The 12,614-nt window shown below is 36.5% G+C and overlaps 1 protein-coding gene across 4 annotated transcripts in view; it reads right to left on the bottom strand.

Moving 5' to 3' along the window:
• Nucleotides 1-12,614, bottom strand: part of LRRC9 (leucine rich repeat containing 9) — a 109,414-nt gene that overhangs the window by 51,109 nt on the left and 45,691 nt on the right. For all 4 annotated transcript variants that reach the window (XR_004286014.1, XM_032344367.1, XM_032344366.1 and 1 more), the window contains exons 15-16: nt 10,883-11,095; nt 5,779-5,898 (exon numbers count right to left, since the gene is read on the bottom strand). Coding sequence is in view for 3 of the 4 variants with exons in the window: in XM_032344367.1 (XP_032200258.1) it covers nt 5,779-5,898; nt 10,883-11,095 (333 nt within the window). In the remaining variant the exon portion in view is untranslated. The remainder of the gene's footprint in view (nt 1-5,778; nt 5,899-10,882; nt 11,096-12,614) is intronic.

The following is a 12,614-nucleotide window of genomic DNA, read 5'->3' as shown; positions in this document are numbered from 1 at the left end:
ATGCTCAGAAATTTAAGATTATTAGCTTACTATTTTAAAACAAGCAAAAAGATGTTAAGAAAGCTTCAAAATATAAGATAACAACATAAATCTGGATTAGAAATATTCAGAAGTGAGATGAAAGAGCCCATAAAAAAATTTGAAATTAAATAAGAACATTTTAGAAACAAAGACTAAGTAGTCAAACACAAAAACTAGTAAATACAATAGATAATCGCTTTAAGAGAGAGAAGGTATAAAAAAGGGAAGAATTGTAAAAACAAATTAATTTAAAATTTTAAACCACAATGAAATACCACCAGTTAGAATGGCCAAAATTAACAAGAAAGGAACAACAAATGCATGGATGTAGAGAAAGGGGAACCCTCTTACACTGTTGGTGGGAATGCAAGCTGGTACAGCCACTCTGGAAAACAATATGGAGGTTCCTCAAGATGTTAAAAATAGAGCTATCCTATGACCCAGCAATCGCACTACTGGGTATTTATCCCAAAGATACAAATGTAGTGATCTGAACGGGCACCTGCACCTCACTGTTCATTGCAGCAATGTCCACAATAGTCAAACTGTGGAAGGAGCCAATATGTCCTTCAACAGGTGAATGGATAAAGAAGATGTGGTTCAAATATACAAGGGAATGTTAATCACCCATCAGAAAAGATGAATACCTACTATTTACATCGATGTGGATGAAACTGGAAGTTATTATGCTGAGTGAAATAAGTCAATCAGAGAAAGACAAGTTATCACATGGTTTCACTCACTTATGGAATTTAAGGAATAGTGCAGAGGACCATAGAGGAAGGGAGGGAAAACTTAATGGGAAGAAATCAGAGAGGGAGACAAACCATGAGGGACTCTGGACTCTGGGAAACAAGCTGAGGGTTACAGAAGAGAGGGGGCTTGGGGATGGGGTAACTGGGTGATGGGCATTAAGGAGGGCACATGATCTGATGAGCATTGGGTGTTCTATGCAACTAAAGAATCACTACATCAAAAGCTAATGATGTACTATATGTTGGCTAATTGAACTTAATAAAAACATTTTTTAATTAAGAGATAAAAAGGACTTGGGAGAAAGTGACAAAGAGCGAAGATAGATAAAGATTCAATGTATGAATAAGGTGAGACCCTGAAAAAAAAAAAAAACTACAAGGAAACAGAAAAATGGCTAAAAACTTCCAGGTTAGAAAAAGAAAAGAAAGGGGCACCTGGGTGGCTCAGTGGGTTAAGCATTTGCCTTCAACTCAGGTCATGATCCCAGGGTCCTGAGGTAGAGCCCTGCATCAGGCTCTCAGCTCAGTGGGGATCCTGCTTCTCTTTCCGCTGCTGATACTCTCTCATGCTCTCTGTCTCTCAAATAAATAAATAAAATCTTTAAATTAAAAAAAAAAAACCTTTAAAAAAAGAAAAAGAAAGAAAAAATTATTTTAACCTGCATTTTGGAAGAGCATACTGTAGTTCCGAAATACTGGTCCTGGCAACAAATACCAAGACATATTCTAGTAAAATTACTGGACTTTAAAGAAACTGGCCATCTAAAAGTAAAAAGCATGTAACTTAAGGGAAAAAAATTATACATTCTCATCAGACTTTTCTACAGCAACACTTTATGTCAGAGGAAAACAAAATAGCATTTAAGATGCCCAAGGAAATAAATTGTGAGCTAAGGATTCTATATCCTGCAAAGCTGCCATTCATGTATAAAGGATATAGAAAAACTATTATCCACATGTAGTAATGGAAGGATTGTAAATATTGTTCCCATAAGCCCTTCCCAAGGAATCTATAATTGAATATTTTTCAGACAATCAAAATGTTTACAGAGATACCAACCTAAGGTGTGGTGATAAGAATTAAATATAATTACCAATGAACTAAAAGGGAGGGTGTACATAGAGTAAGGCTACATGGTCTGACCAAATATATATGGAATGATAATTTTAATTATTTTTTTTTAATGAGTAATAATGCAAAGAACACATACAAAATTAAAAAAAAAATCTTTCCAGTAACCATATTGATGAGAGTATTAGTGCTATCATTCTGAGACTATTGTGTGTGTAATAGCAATAAAACAATAATCAATTATTAAATATTCCAATGCTATCACTTTGTATCCTTGGGAATCAGGATTCTTGCTGTGAGAGAAAAAAAGAGAGCTGTAAGTAACAGATAAAAGGTTAAGCTAAAAGATTTTCGGTCTTGAATCTGAATTGGAAATACCAATATAAATTTGTGAGGTTAGTTTTAGATATACATGCATTATACCCTATACATATACATACATATATAGTTTATATGCATATACATACATATCACACACATACATGCAGACACCCCTTCCCCACAACAAGTCTGTCCAATGGAATGACCTAGAAACAAATACCAAACCTGACATACCACTTCTCTCTAAGATAAATTAGTGCTCAGGTCACCTGGGTGGCTCAGTCAGTTAAGTGCCAGATTTCTGGTTTCGGCGCAGGGTTGTGGGATCAAGGCCTGAATTAAGCTCTGTGCTCAGCACCATGCTTGCTAGACATTTTCTCCCTCTCCCCCTACCCTGCTCCTTCTTCTGCTCATGTTCTCTCTTTTTCTCTCAAATAAATAAAATCATTTTTTAAAAAAATAAAAGAAACTAGAGCTCCTTGAAAAAATGGCTAATCCCATGTCTACAACAGAAGACACAGAAAATGTATGTGGAACATCTCTTATACCAGGTGGTAAAGAAGCTATCAGAGACCACTAGGGTCATGGCAAAAGAAGCAAACTTTAAGACGTTCCCATTGGCTAACGATGAGACCATCTGAGCTTCAATCATGATAAAGGTTGCAGTGGATGGACTCTCATTGAGTATGTTTAAGTCCATGTATTCCTAATGATATTAAAACAAAAAAGGAATTACTTATCTGTGAGAAAACACAAGGAACCAATTCATTATCTTCAAAATTGGTAAATAAAGACAAGTAAGCATCTATTCTGCATTTTCTTTTTTTCCTGCTTTCTTCCTTCCTTCCTTCCTTCCTTTTCTCCTTTCCTTTCTTCCTTCCTTCCTTTCTTTCTTTCTTAAGTAATCCCTGCGTGAAACACGGGGCTTGAACTCACGACCACAAGATCTAGAGTTGCATGCTCTACGGACTAAGCGAGCCAGGTGCCCCTGTTCTGCATTTTCTACATTACTGGGAGTACTGATAACCAAATAATAGATGAAGGGAAGTATCTATGCAAAAACAGTCTAACTAAGAAATGAAAAAGAAATGACAGACTAAGAATATTGCCATTTTGTAATCACTGATGAATTAATGGATCTAAGCATTAACAATGGCTACTGGCATCAGAAAAGTGAGTCAATCAGATATCATCTGCTTCCTATAGACTTGCCAGAGGAATGGAACCTGAACCTGATCCAGTCTCTGGATCTAGCTGTCAATTAGCAGACAATATGGAGGGTGGAGGTCATGTAGGGTTATATCATAAGCAAATCAACAACAGGGTCCAGACTGTGGGACACTTTTGGGACTAGAAGGTTCGAAGTATTTCTACAGATAAACTATGGAGAGTGGAAGGGGAGGAGGGAGAGAAGGGAGAAGGGAAACCTATAAATTAAGAGAGACAAACAATTTCTAGAATGGCAAAACCAAACTATTGTGCTAGGTGGGGAGGCACATTTGGGTGATAGAACTACGGGGGGAAATGCAGGGAGAGGATTACTAAAGAGGTGAGGATAATGATTTATTGAGGGGATGGGGAATATATAGAAGGGGCTTATGTTGTAGGTTATAAAGTTCTGTTTCTTGACCTGCATCAGTAATAAGCACGTTCACCTAATTACTGAACCACATGCTTGTATGTAGTTTTCTATATCTGTATTTTATTTTATAATAAAAAGCTGAATATACACCTATAGAGTATCTCCTCTCTCTGATCACCCCTAACATCCCTACAGTCATTTTTCAAGACACCTTTACACATCAGATACTTGATGTTTGAGAGGTTTATTACTAGCTACCTTTGCTAATCTTGAAATTTGAAAATATCACTTGGGCATACAGTTTGTCCAGTTCTCTTGTTTGTAAAATGGCCACAGTAATATCAATCCAGTAAGTACACAGTGATAGAAATTTTTCTATCCAAGGAGAACAATAAAACTATACTGCAAAATACATGCTGGGCAGCTGGCTAAGCTATCTAAAAGCACTATCTAAAAGCACTATCCATGTGCTTTGCCTGACTTGGGAGTTTACTTTAAAAACAAACAAACAAACAACACACAAAGGATTTATTTATTGTGAGAGTGGTGAGGAGGGGCAGAGGAGGAGGGTGAGAGAGAGAATCTCAAGCTGATCCTTGCTGATGGAGGCTTGATCCCATCACCCCGAAAGCATGACCTGAGCTGAAATCAAGAGTTGGATGCTTAACCGACTGAGTCACTCAGGCAGCTCAAGAGCTTACTCTTTAAATTTTGTGCATAAGCAAAATTATGACTGTTATAACCTCTGTAACCGCTGGCAATCAGAAAAAAGTTAAATAAAAAATGCCAACAACTTACATATAGTCTTGAGACCTCTATTAAACTACCTTCTTTCCTCAAACTGTGTATCAAACTATCAGGGATTCTATTAAAAAGGACCTCGGCTTTGGGCCCCTGGGTGTCTTGAGTTCTCTCTTCCCATCCCTCTGCTCCTCCCCACCACTCTGTCTCTCTCTTAAATAAGTAAATCTTTTTTAAAAAAAAAAAAAAAAAGGACTTTGGCATACTAAAAGAAATAAGGATGGAGATTTAGTAGTAAAACTTAAGATTAGTAAGGAAAGCAACAGCTCCCACCACAGTGGGAGAAGCAGCAACACAGATGCTTTGATATGGTTGAAAGGGGGTAGGGAATGAGTAAGAGCTGAGAATGATGATATGTTCTGGAAAGTTAGGCCAGTGATTTGGGACCAGTGGAAACAGGGGATGCTGGGTTGGCATTCTGGAGCCACATATGCAATTACTTTTGTTGTATGATATATAACAGAGAAAATAAAAGCCAGATAAAATGCTTAGCTATGTGTACATGGTGCATTACTGTGTTTGTCCTATGGTCTAAGGTGGGGCGAACACAAATCAAATAAGATCTGTGCATGTGACAGAGAGGACAAGGAAGAAAGAAAGAGAAATAACAACATGAATAATGAACAAATGGGAAGAGAACTAACAGCCTTAGATATGAAGTGGTGAATCAGAAAATGAAGAAGTAAAGACTCACAAGGAGAAAAATAAGAATGAGAAAACAAGAGCAGAAGAAAATGGAAATGACAATTTCCAAAGAACATTTTAAAAATGTCTGGAGTAGTTTTAAAATGAATTTACTTTAAAGTAGTTAGAAATCAGGTATGACCACAGGTGTATATTTGGTTTGCAAATGGAATCTGAATCTGACACTTTTAATTTTATTTTTTTAAATATTTTATTTATTTGAGACAGAGAGAGCACAAACAGGTGGGGGGAGGGGCACAGGTAGAGGGAGAAGGAGACTCCCCTGCTGAGCGGAGAGCCCGATGCAGGGCTCCATCTCAGGACCCCAAGATCATGACCTGAGCTGAAAGCAGACACTTAACTGACCGAGCCAGTTAGGTGCCCAAAGACCTATTTTGGACAAAGTAACAGACCACAGTGTTGTGTTCCTAATTTGAGCTGCATAATCTCGAATATAGTATGTTTGAGGTCTTCATTACAAAAATAATATATCTATTAAATTAATTCTTTTACTTAAATAATTTCAAAAGGACAGTTCTTACCAGGTGGTATACATCATCTAAACAAGTAAATTCATTGAAGCTGATATTAAGTTTTCGAAGTCCTGTTAACTTGGAGAGATCTCTCAATTTACTCAAGCTATTTCCATGGAGATTCAGATTCTGAAATAAAATGAAATGTAAATTAAAAAATAAGACAGATTATATTCTACATCATAGTTATTTAAGTAATATTAAGAGAGAGCCAATAAGAAGTAAGCCTAATGTATGCTTTTAAAAGGTAGAGCTTATAATAGCATTACTGGACCCTGTTCTTGATTAATTTGATTTTCCACTTGGTCTAGAAATTATTTTTAGAAAACAGTTAAATATATTGTTAAGGTATTTATTGAGGCATGCCTATTTCTCAAGCTAGCCAGTGAGCAACGTAGGCCCTAAAGATTTGGGGTTTTGGCGAGGATATCTCACAAAAGAAGATGGCAGGGCTACACCCTGACTGCAGGAAACTGTATGAGGGCACTGGACTAAGGAGCAGAGGCTGAGGGTGTTAAAGCAGGAGGACAGACTCAAATAAGGGGCTAGGGAAAATGTTTCTCTATCAGAATTTGGTCTAAACTTTCCCTATCCATTTGATCCTGTGCTCAGTAAAAAGGAGTGTTAATACAGCTATATATTTAGGGGATACCCTGATGACTATTTTTCTATCTTTTGACTACACCATTGTGAATGATATCAAGTGAAGATTACATTCATGCATAGTCTACATCATAAGTAGTGGCACAAGAAAATGCGCTAATATAATTGACTGCAGTATTCACAACAAATGGATATTATGATAAAATCAAGTGTCTACCTCCCAGATCTCTTCACTCACCACCACCATCTTACACCCTATTATACCGTGGACAGAACATAAATTCCAAGAAACATCTGAATGTCGAATAGTTGTCAAAACTTGGTTAAGATTGTTAAGAAGGATGAAATTATGTAGAGTAGTTTATTCTACAGGTTACATACCGGTATCATCCATGATAGCATCTACAGAAACCTTACACTTAACATGTCCAAACTGAATGCAACATTTTTCCTTTATATCTGCCTGTCAGTCTATGTTTTTGGACCTGATTGAGACTTTCACTGTCTATCGAACAGATATTGTTTACCACCCCCCTTTCCCCTTTTCCGTAAACACTTTATTCTAGAAATGTTTCTCAAACCAACCGTTCCATACTATTACCACTACAAGTGCCTTAGTTCAGTCTCTTATTTGTCCTTCGAACTACTGCATAGTTTCCACTGGATAACCATACCATCAGTCTGACTTAAATCTAGCCACAAGTTGCCAAAGTTGGGGTCTTTAAAAACACAGCAACTGTTCCTTAAGGAAAATCTAAAATTTAAAGTTTGCCTTCAAAAACCCATCCTATTGTAGCATGCCTCCTACTCTTCCAGCCACAGCCCCATGTATCCTCCTGTTTTCCAGCCTATGTCTTTACCTGCCCCTGTTCATAGTCACCCCGTGTTCCAGGATAACACTAGGATCTTTCAAAACCATATGCTTCTAGACAGAGTATTTCCCCTGCCTGGAAGATGTAAACAACCAAGTTTCTCATATCCTTCAAAAATCTGCACAAAACTTATCTCTTTCCGTGGCATTCTCCCAGCAACTCCAAGCTTCCTATGTTTGTTTACATATCTGTCTCCACTAAAATGAGGTCCATGAGACAGGGAAAATAACTAATTCATTTTGAACTCCCAATACTTACCTCATTGCCTAAAACAAAGCAAATGCTCGGTAATGCTAGATGAATAAGTCATTGCAAAAACCAGATGTTCAACTAACAAGAAGTCTATTTTTTTTTATTCAAGTAAAATTAACATACATTTTTTTTTAACATACAGTGTTATAGTAGTTTCAGGTGTATAATACGATTCAACAATTCTGTACATTGCTCAGTGCTCATCAGAGTAAGTGTACTCTTAATCCCCTTCACCCATTTCACCCATCCTCCCCCACCTCCCACCTTTATTTCTATATATTTTATTTATTTTTATGAATGGCCTCAAAAAACCTCCATCTAGTGGGGAAGACTGAAAAGAAAGTAAGAGGTGTGTATCCTGATATTTCTCTCATAGTAATGGCAAAAAGGAAGGAAAATAAACGGTGTGATTTCTAACATTTTTATTGTACTATCTAGTATTCTTACTAAAAGCCTTCAAAGGTTTTTCTGGCTTTTGAGCCATATAGGTAAATTTAGGATGAGAAGTTTTTTCATTCTTATGCTAAGGGTGTTGATAAAATTAAGGCAGTCGGGTGGAGGTCATGAGCAAGCCAGGGTATTCTAAAGTCTTATTCTCCTCATTGTTATTTATTTTACAAACCAAAAAAATTTAAAAAGACCTACTTTTTTGTTTTTTTTTTTTTTTACTGTTGCTGGTTTTTTAAAAAAAACTTTTATTTAATCCCTTTAAAATCTACAGAAACATATGTCATAGAAGCTCAGTCCAATCAGAACTCATGCATTTATCAAGCCTTTCATTACTAAAGCTTTTTTTTTTATCAAAAATGCATTACTCAAGTATGAAATCTTGACATTATAGTGCAGAAACAGTAATTTCTCCATGCTGTCAGCTCAAAGATTGCTTCTGTAATCACTAGACTGCATATTTATGATACAGGTGGTGATATTGTCATTTTGTTATAAAAATTTCCTCCCTAATAATAACTGGCTAAGGTCAAAACTTAATCTTCTAGACTTGAAGATTTCGTGGATGGTGATGATGTAGTTGGACAAAAGCAATACCATAAACAACTTGAAAACAGATGTTTTCTAAATATTTTCAGAAGCAGACTCAGAACTGTTGGCCACACTTATTATTTTAAAAAATATTTTTTCACTTTTTGTTTCCCCCAGTCACTCGAAAAAGACTGTCATCATAAACAAGCGATCTAGAAAAGTCACACTGGAGCAATGTAATTGACTTTCAAGATAAAAATCATCCTGATTATTTATCTGTATCTCAGCTTTCAGTACACACACAGAAAGATAGTGTCCTGTGAAAATAACTTGTCTTCTCTCGTATTTTTATCAGTTTATCAATCAAATATCAATTTGCTTGCCACTTCTGTAGGGTCAAGCAAACCTTTCTCTGTATGAACTGATTGCTGTTTGTAAAGGTATTGTTTTTGTAATGAGTATCTCCTATGTGCCAGGTGTTATGCTAGAAAATGGCAGAGCTGATGGTAGACTACACAGTGTTTATGAGTAAATTAGAAAGCGGGATCCATCCTTTCCTTGAGATACCTTTATTTTCAGCTTTTAGGAAATTGTCACAATATGTTGATTTTGTTAGTCCAAGAAATTTTTTGAAGAATGGTCAGAAAATTGTAGTATATATACTGCTCTATGATTTAAAGGGTACCCTTTGGATATGGCCCTCTTGTGCAATGCACACCACACCATCTTATATTGTTGCCCTGATACTGGGGATATACATATCGAAGACCTGCCATAGCCCCTGCCCCTGTGGAATTTAGAATCTAGGAAGGATACAGAGCATATAACAAAGGAATCTGACCTAGACTCAGAGATAAGAGAAAATGTTAATGCTTCAGTATAGATCTACTTATATATAAGATCTATAAGTTATGTGGGAATTAACTAGGAGAAGGGATTCAGGGGAGAACATTCCACGTGGAGGACTAGCAAGTGCAGTTGCTCTGCTGGATGCACGCAGAATGCATTTAAGAAATAGAAAGGAGGCTGAGCACAGAGAACTAAAGAGAGGGTAATATGAAGAGAGTCTGGTAAGGTAGGCCAGGGACCAGGTGACGCAAAATCTTATAGGCCATATTAAGGACTTCGGCTTTATTTTTAAAACAATGGAAAATCATTTGAGGATTTCAAGTAGGAGTGGTGAGGGGTGACAGAGATTTCATGATCAGATTTGCGTTTTGAAAAGATTGCTCTAGCTTCCACATGGAGAATGAGTTGAGGGCTCAAAGTGAAAGCAGGACAGTGCCTCTGTTGTACAGCTCTAGGAGGCACCTCCTAGCCCCCATACTGAGTTATATTCAGTTATATAATGAATGGCACCCAGAGAATACATTAATAGCATATAATGTGAATTGCATCTCCTGGAGTTGTGCAGTGTTGCAGTGGTAGAGTGCCAGGAGCCCTGTTAGAAGGCATCGCAGTAGTCGAGGTCCTGGATAATTAATGATAGTTCAGATAGAATGGTAGCTGATTTGCAATGGACAGATCTGTAAGTCAAGGTATGGATGTAGGCTTAATATCTCAACAGAACTGCCCCAGTGTATATAAAGTTGCTTTAGTACTAAGTCAAATTCTGTTGATTAATTTTATAAAGATAAAGCTCTGATATTCTATGTTGATGAATCCTGGAAACTGATTTGAAACTTATCTGTCTTAATCATTTAAAGAGAGCTTACTTGTTATTCAGGAATAAAATACCTTGTAAACTAGAAGGCTATCCTCTAGGCCTATACTGTCTTGTATGGTAGTCACTAGCAACATGTGGCTGTTGAGCACATGAAATGTGGCTAGTCTGAAAGTGCTATAGACTGCAAATATACTCCAGACATCAAAGACTTAGTTGAAACTATCTGATTAATGACTCTTCATATTGATTGCATATTGAAATGATAATATTTTAGATATATTGGATTAATTAAAATTAATCTTTTAAAAAAGATTTTATTTATTTGACAGAGATCACAAGTAGGCAGAGAGGCAGGCTCCCTGCTGAGAGGCAGGCTCCCTGAGAGCATCAGGCAGGCCTGATGTGGGGCTCAATCCCAGGACCCTAAGGTCATGACCTGAGCTGAAGGCAAAGGCTTAACCCACTGAGCCACCCAGGCACCCCTTAAAATTAATCTTTTAATTAAAACATTTTTGGCATGGCTAAGAGAAAATTTTAAATTACATGTATGGTTCATATTATATTACTACCAAACAACACTGATCTAGTCCACAAAGAAGGAAAGGTCAAGGCATTTCTAACTTTGACAGCATGATGGCTGGCATCACTAGATAGGTGCTTTAGTGTCCTTAGACTTCATGTGTTAGATTATGATTCCAAATTCGAGGTCCAAATTCCAGATTTTATTCCTTATAATACTCACCACAATATGACTGTAAATGCTAGTCTTGGCAAGAGAAAGTATTGTTTTATCATCCAAACTAATAAGTTTTGGTCTGGGCTTAATCCTGGGATCCATTTTTATAACTTCATCATCAAATTTCAAATCCTGGGACAATACTGATCCTTCTGAATTTTTTTTGCTTTCTTCTAAAATAACATTGTTGAATGAAGAAAATAAAGAGCGAGGCTTGACCTAAAAAATTTATTAAAAGTATTGAAAATTTGGTTGTTGTATTTATCATTTTGAACAAGAAACAGCCTATGTAGCAAAGATGAATTACCTCTTTTTTTCAGCTATATAGTAATACCTATGATGATCAGAATCACATTAGGAAATCAATAAGAATAGATTAAAATTGTAGGCTAAGAATAAATGTGTTCATCCCCTCCCATTGAAAATTCCTTAAAACTGGCAAAAGATCATCTTTAAATAGTTTTTCAGCAATGGAAAGGGCACCAACAAAAGACAAGGAATTGTGAGACATAAATCAAAAGATCAAAAGGGACTGAATTGAAGACAATAGCAGAAATGTAACCGGTAGCCAAAACATGTATAGGAGATAATCACTTTGAAGAGCAGATGCAGAGAAACCTGGTGTTCAGAGTGAACAAGTAAAACAGCAATGGGATGATCTAGGTAATTAAGTAATTATGGTAAGAACTGTAAATGAATGAGCATGAACAACATAAATAGAAATGGCTCTAGAAAGAAACAAAATGATCCATAAGTGAATTTAAAACCTGGGACAATAAAGCATCCATAATAGAATAGGCTGCTATAGAAAAGAATAGGGTAAATACTTTAGAGTCAAAATAAAAACAATTAGTGAAATAAAAATATTCAATTAATAAAAATATTCAATACAAATGGATATGGCAACAGATCAAATTAGTGAGGTGAGGCTATTATTGAGGAAATCTTCTTGAACAGAGAATTTAAAAATGGAGATATAAAATATGAGAGAAAAAAAATTAAAAGACAAGGAGGATCAATTCAGAATGCCTAAAGTTTAACTAATCAAGGTTCCAGAGGGATGAACAGAGAATGGAAGAAAAAAAAATAATAAAGGAATTAAGAAAATTACCCAGAAGTGAATAAAGTAGTGAATCTTCTGATGGGAAGAGCTCATGAAGTAGCAAGCAGATGAATGATGGAGCTAAGTTCTTTGCTGACATCTGTAACTGAAGAGTCACAACAGCCAGGACTGCCCACCTCTCAACTTCTTGTTATTTGAGTCGTTCTGTTTACTATTTGTCTGCTTCTCCCTCTGACCTTCTCCCCTCTCATGCTCTCTCTCACTGTCTTTCCTCAAATAAGTAAATAAAATTTTAAATAAATAAATAAATAGTAAGAAGACTGGAAACAACCTGTATGTTTCAACCAGAGTAACAGTCAAATAAATCAGACTATTACTGGATAGTATGCAGCCACCAAAAGAATGAAGAATAGACCTGGGCTTCTGGGTGGCTCAGTTGGTTAAGTGACTGCCTTTGGCTCAGGTCATGATCCCGGGGTCCCAGGACTGAGTCCTGCATTGGGCTCCCTGCTCAGCAGGGAGTCTGCTTCTCCTTCTGACCCTTCCCCATCTCGTGCTCTCTCTCTCACTCTCCTCTTTCTCAAATAAATAAATAAAATCTTAAAAAAAAAAAAGTATAGGCCTATATGTACTGAAGTGGGAATATGTCCAAAACATATTGTTAGAGGCAAAAAA

The sequence above is a fragment of the Mustela erminea genome, chromosome 5 (assembly GCF_009829155.1).
Source record: "Mustela erminea isolate mMusErm1 chromosome 5, mMusErm1.Pri, whole genome shotgun sequence".
NCBI lineage: Eukaryota > Metazoa > Chordata > Mammalia > Carnivora > Mustelidae > Mustela > Mustela erminea.
Note: the sequence above shows the minus strand (reverse complement) of the source record. Positions and strands in the feature narration are given on the sequence as shown.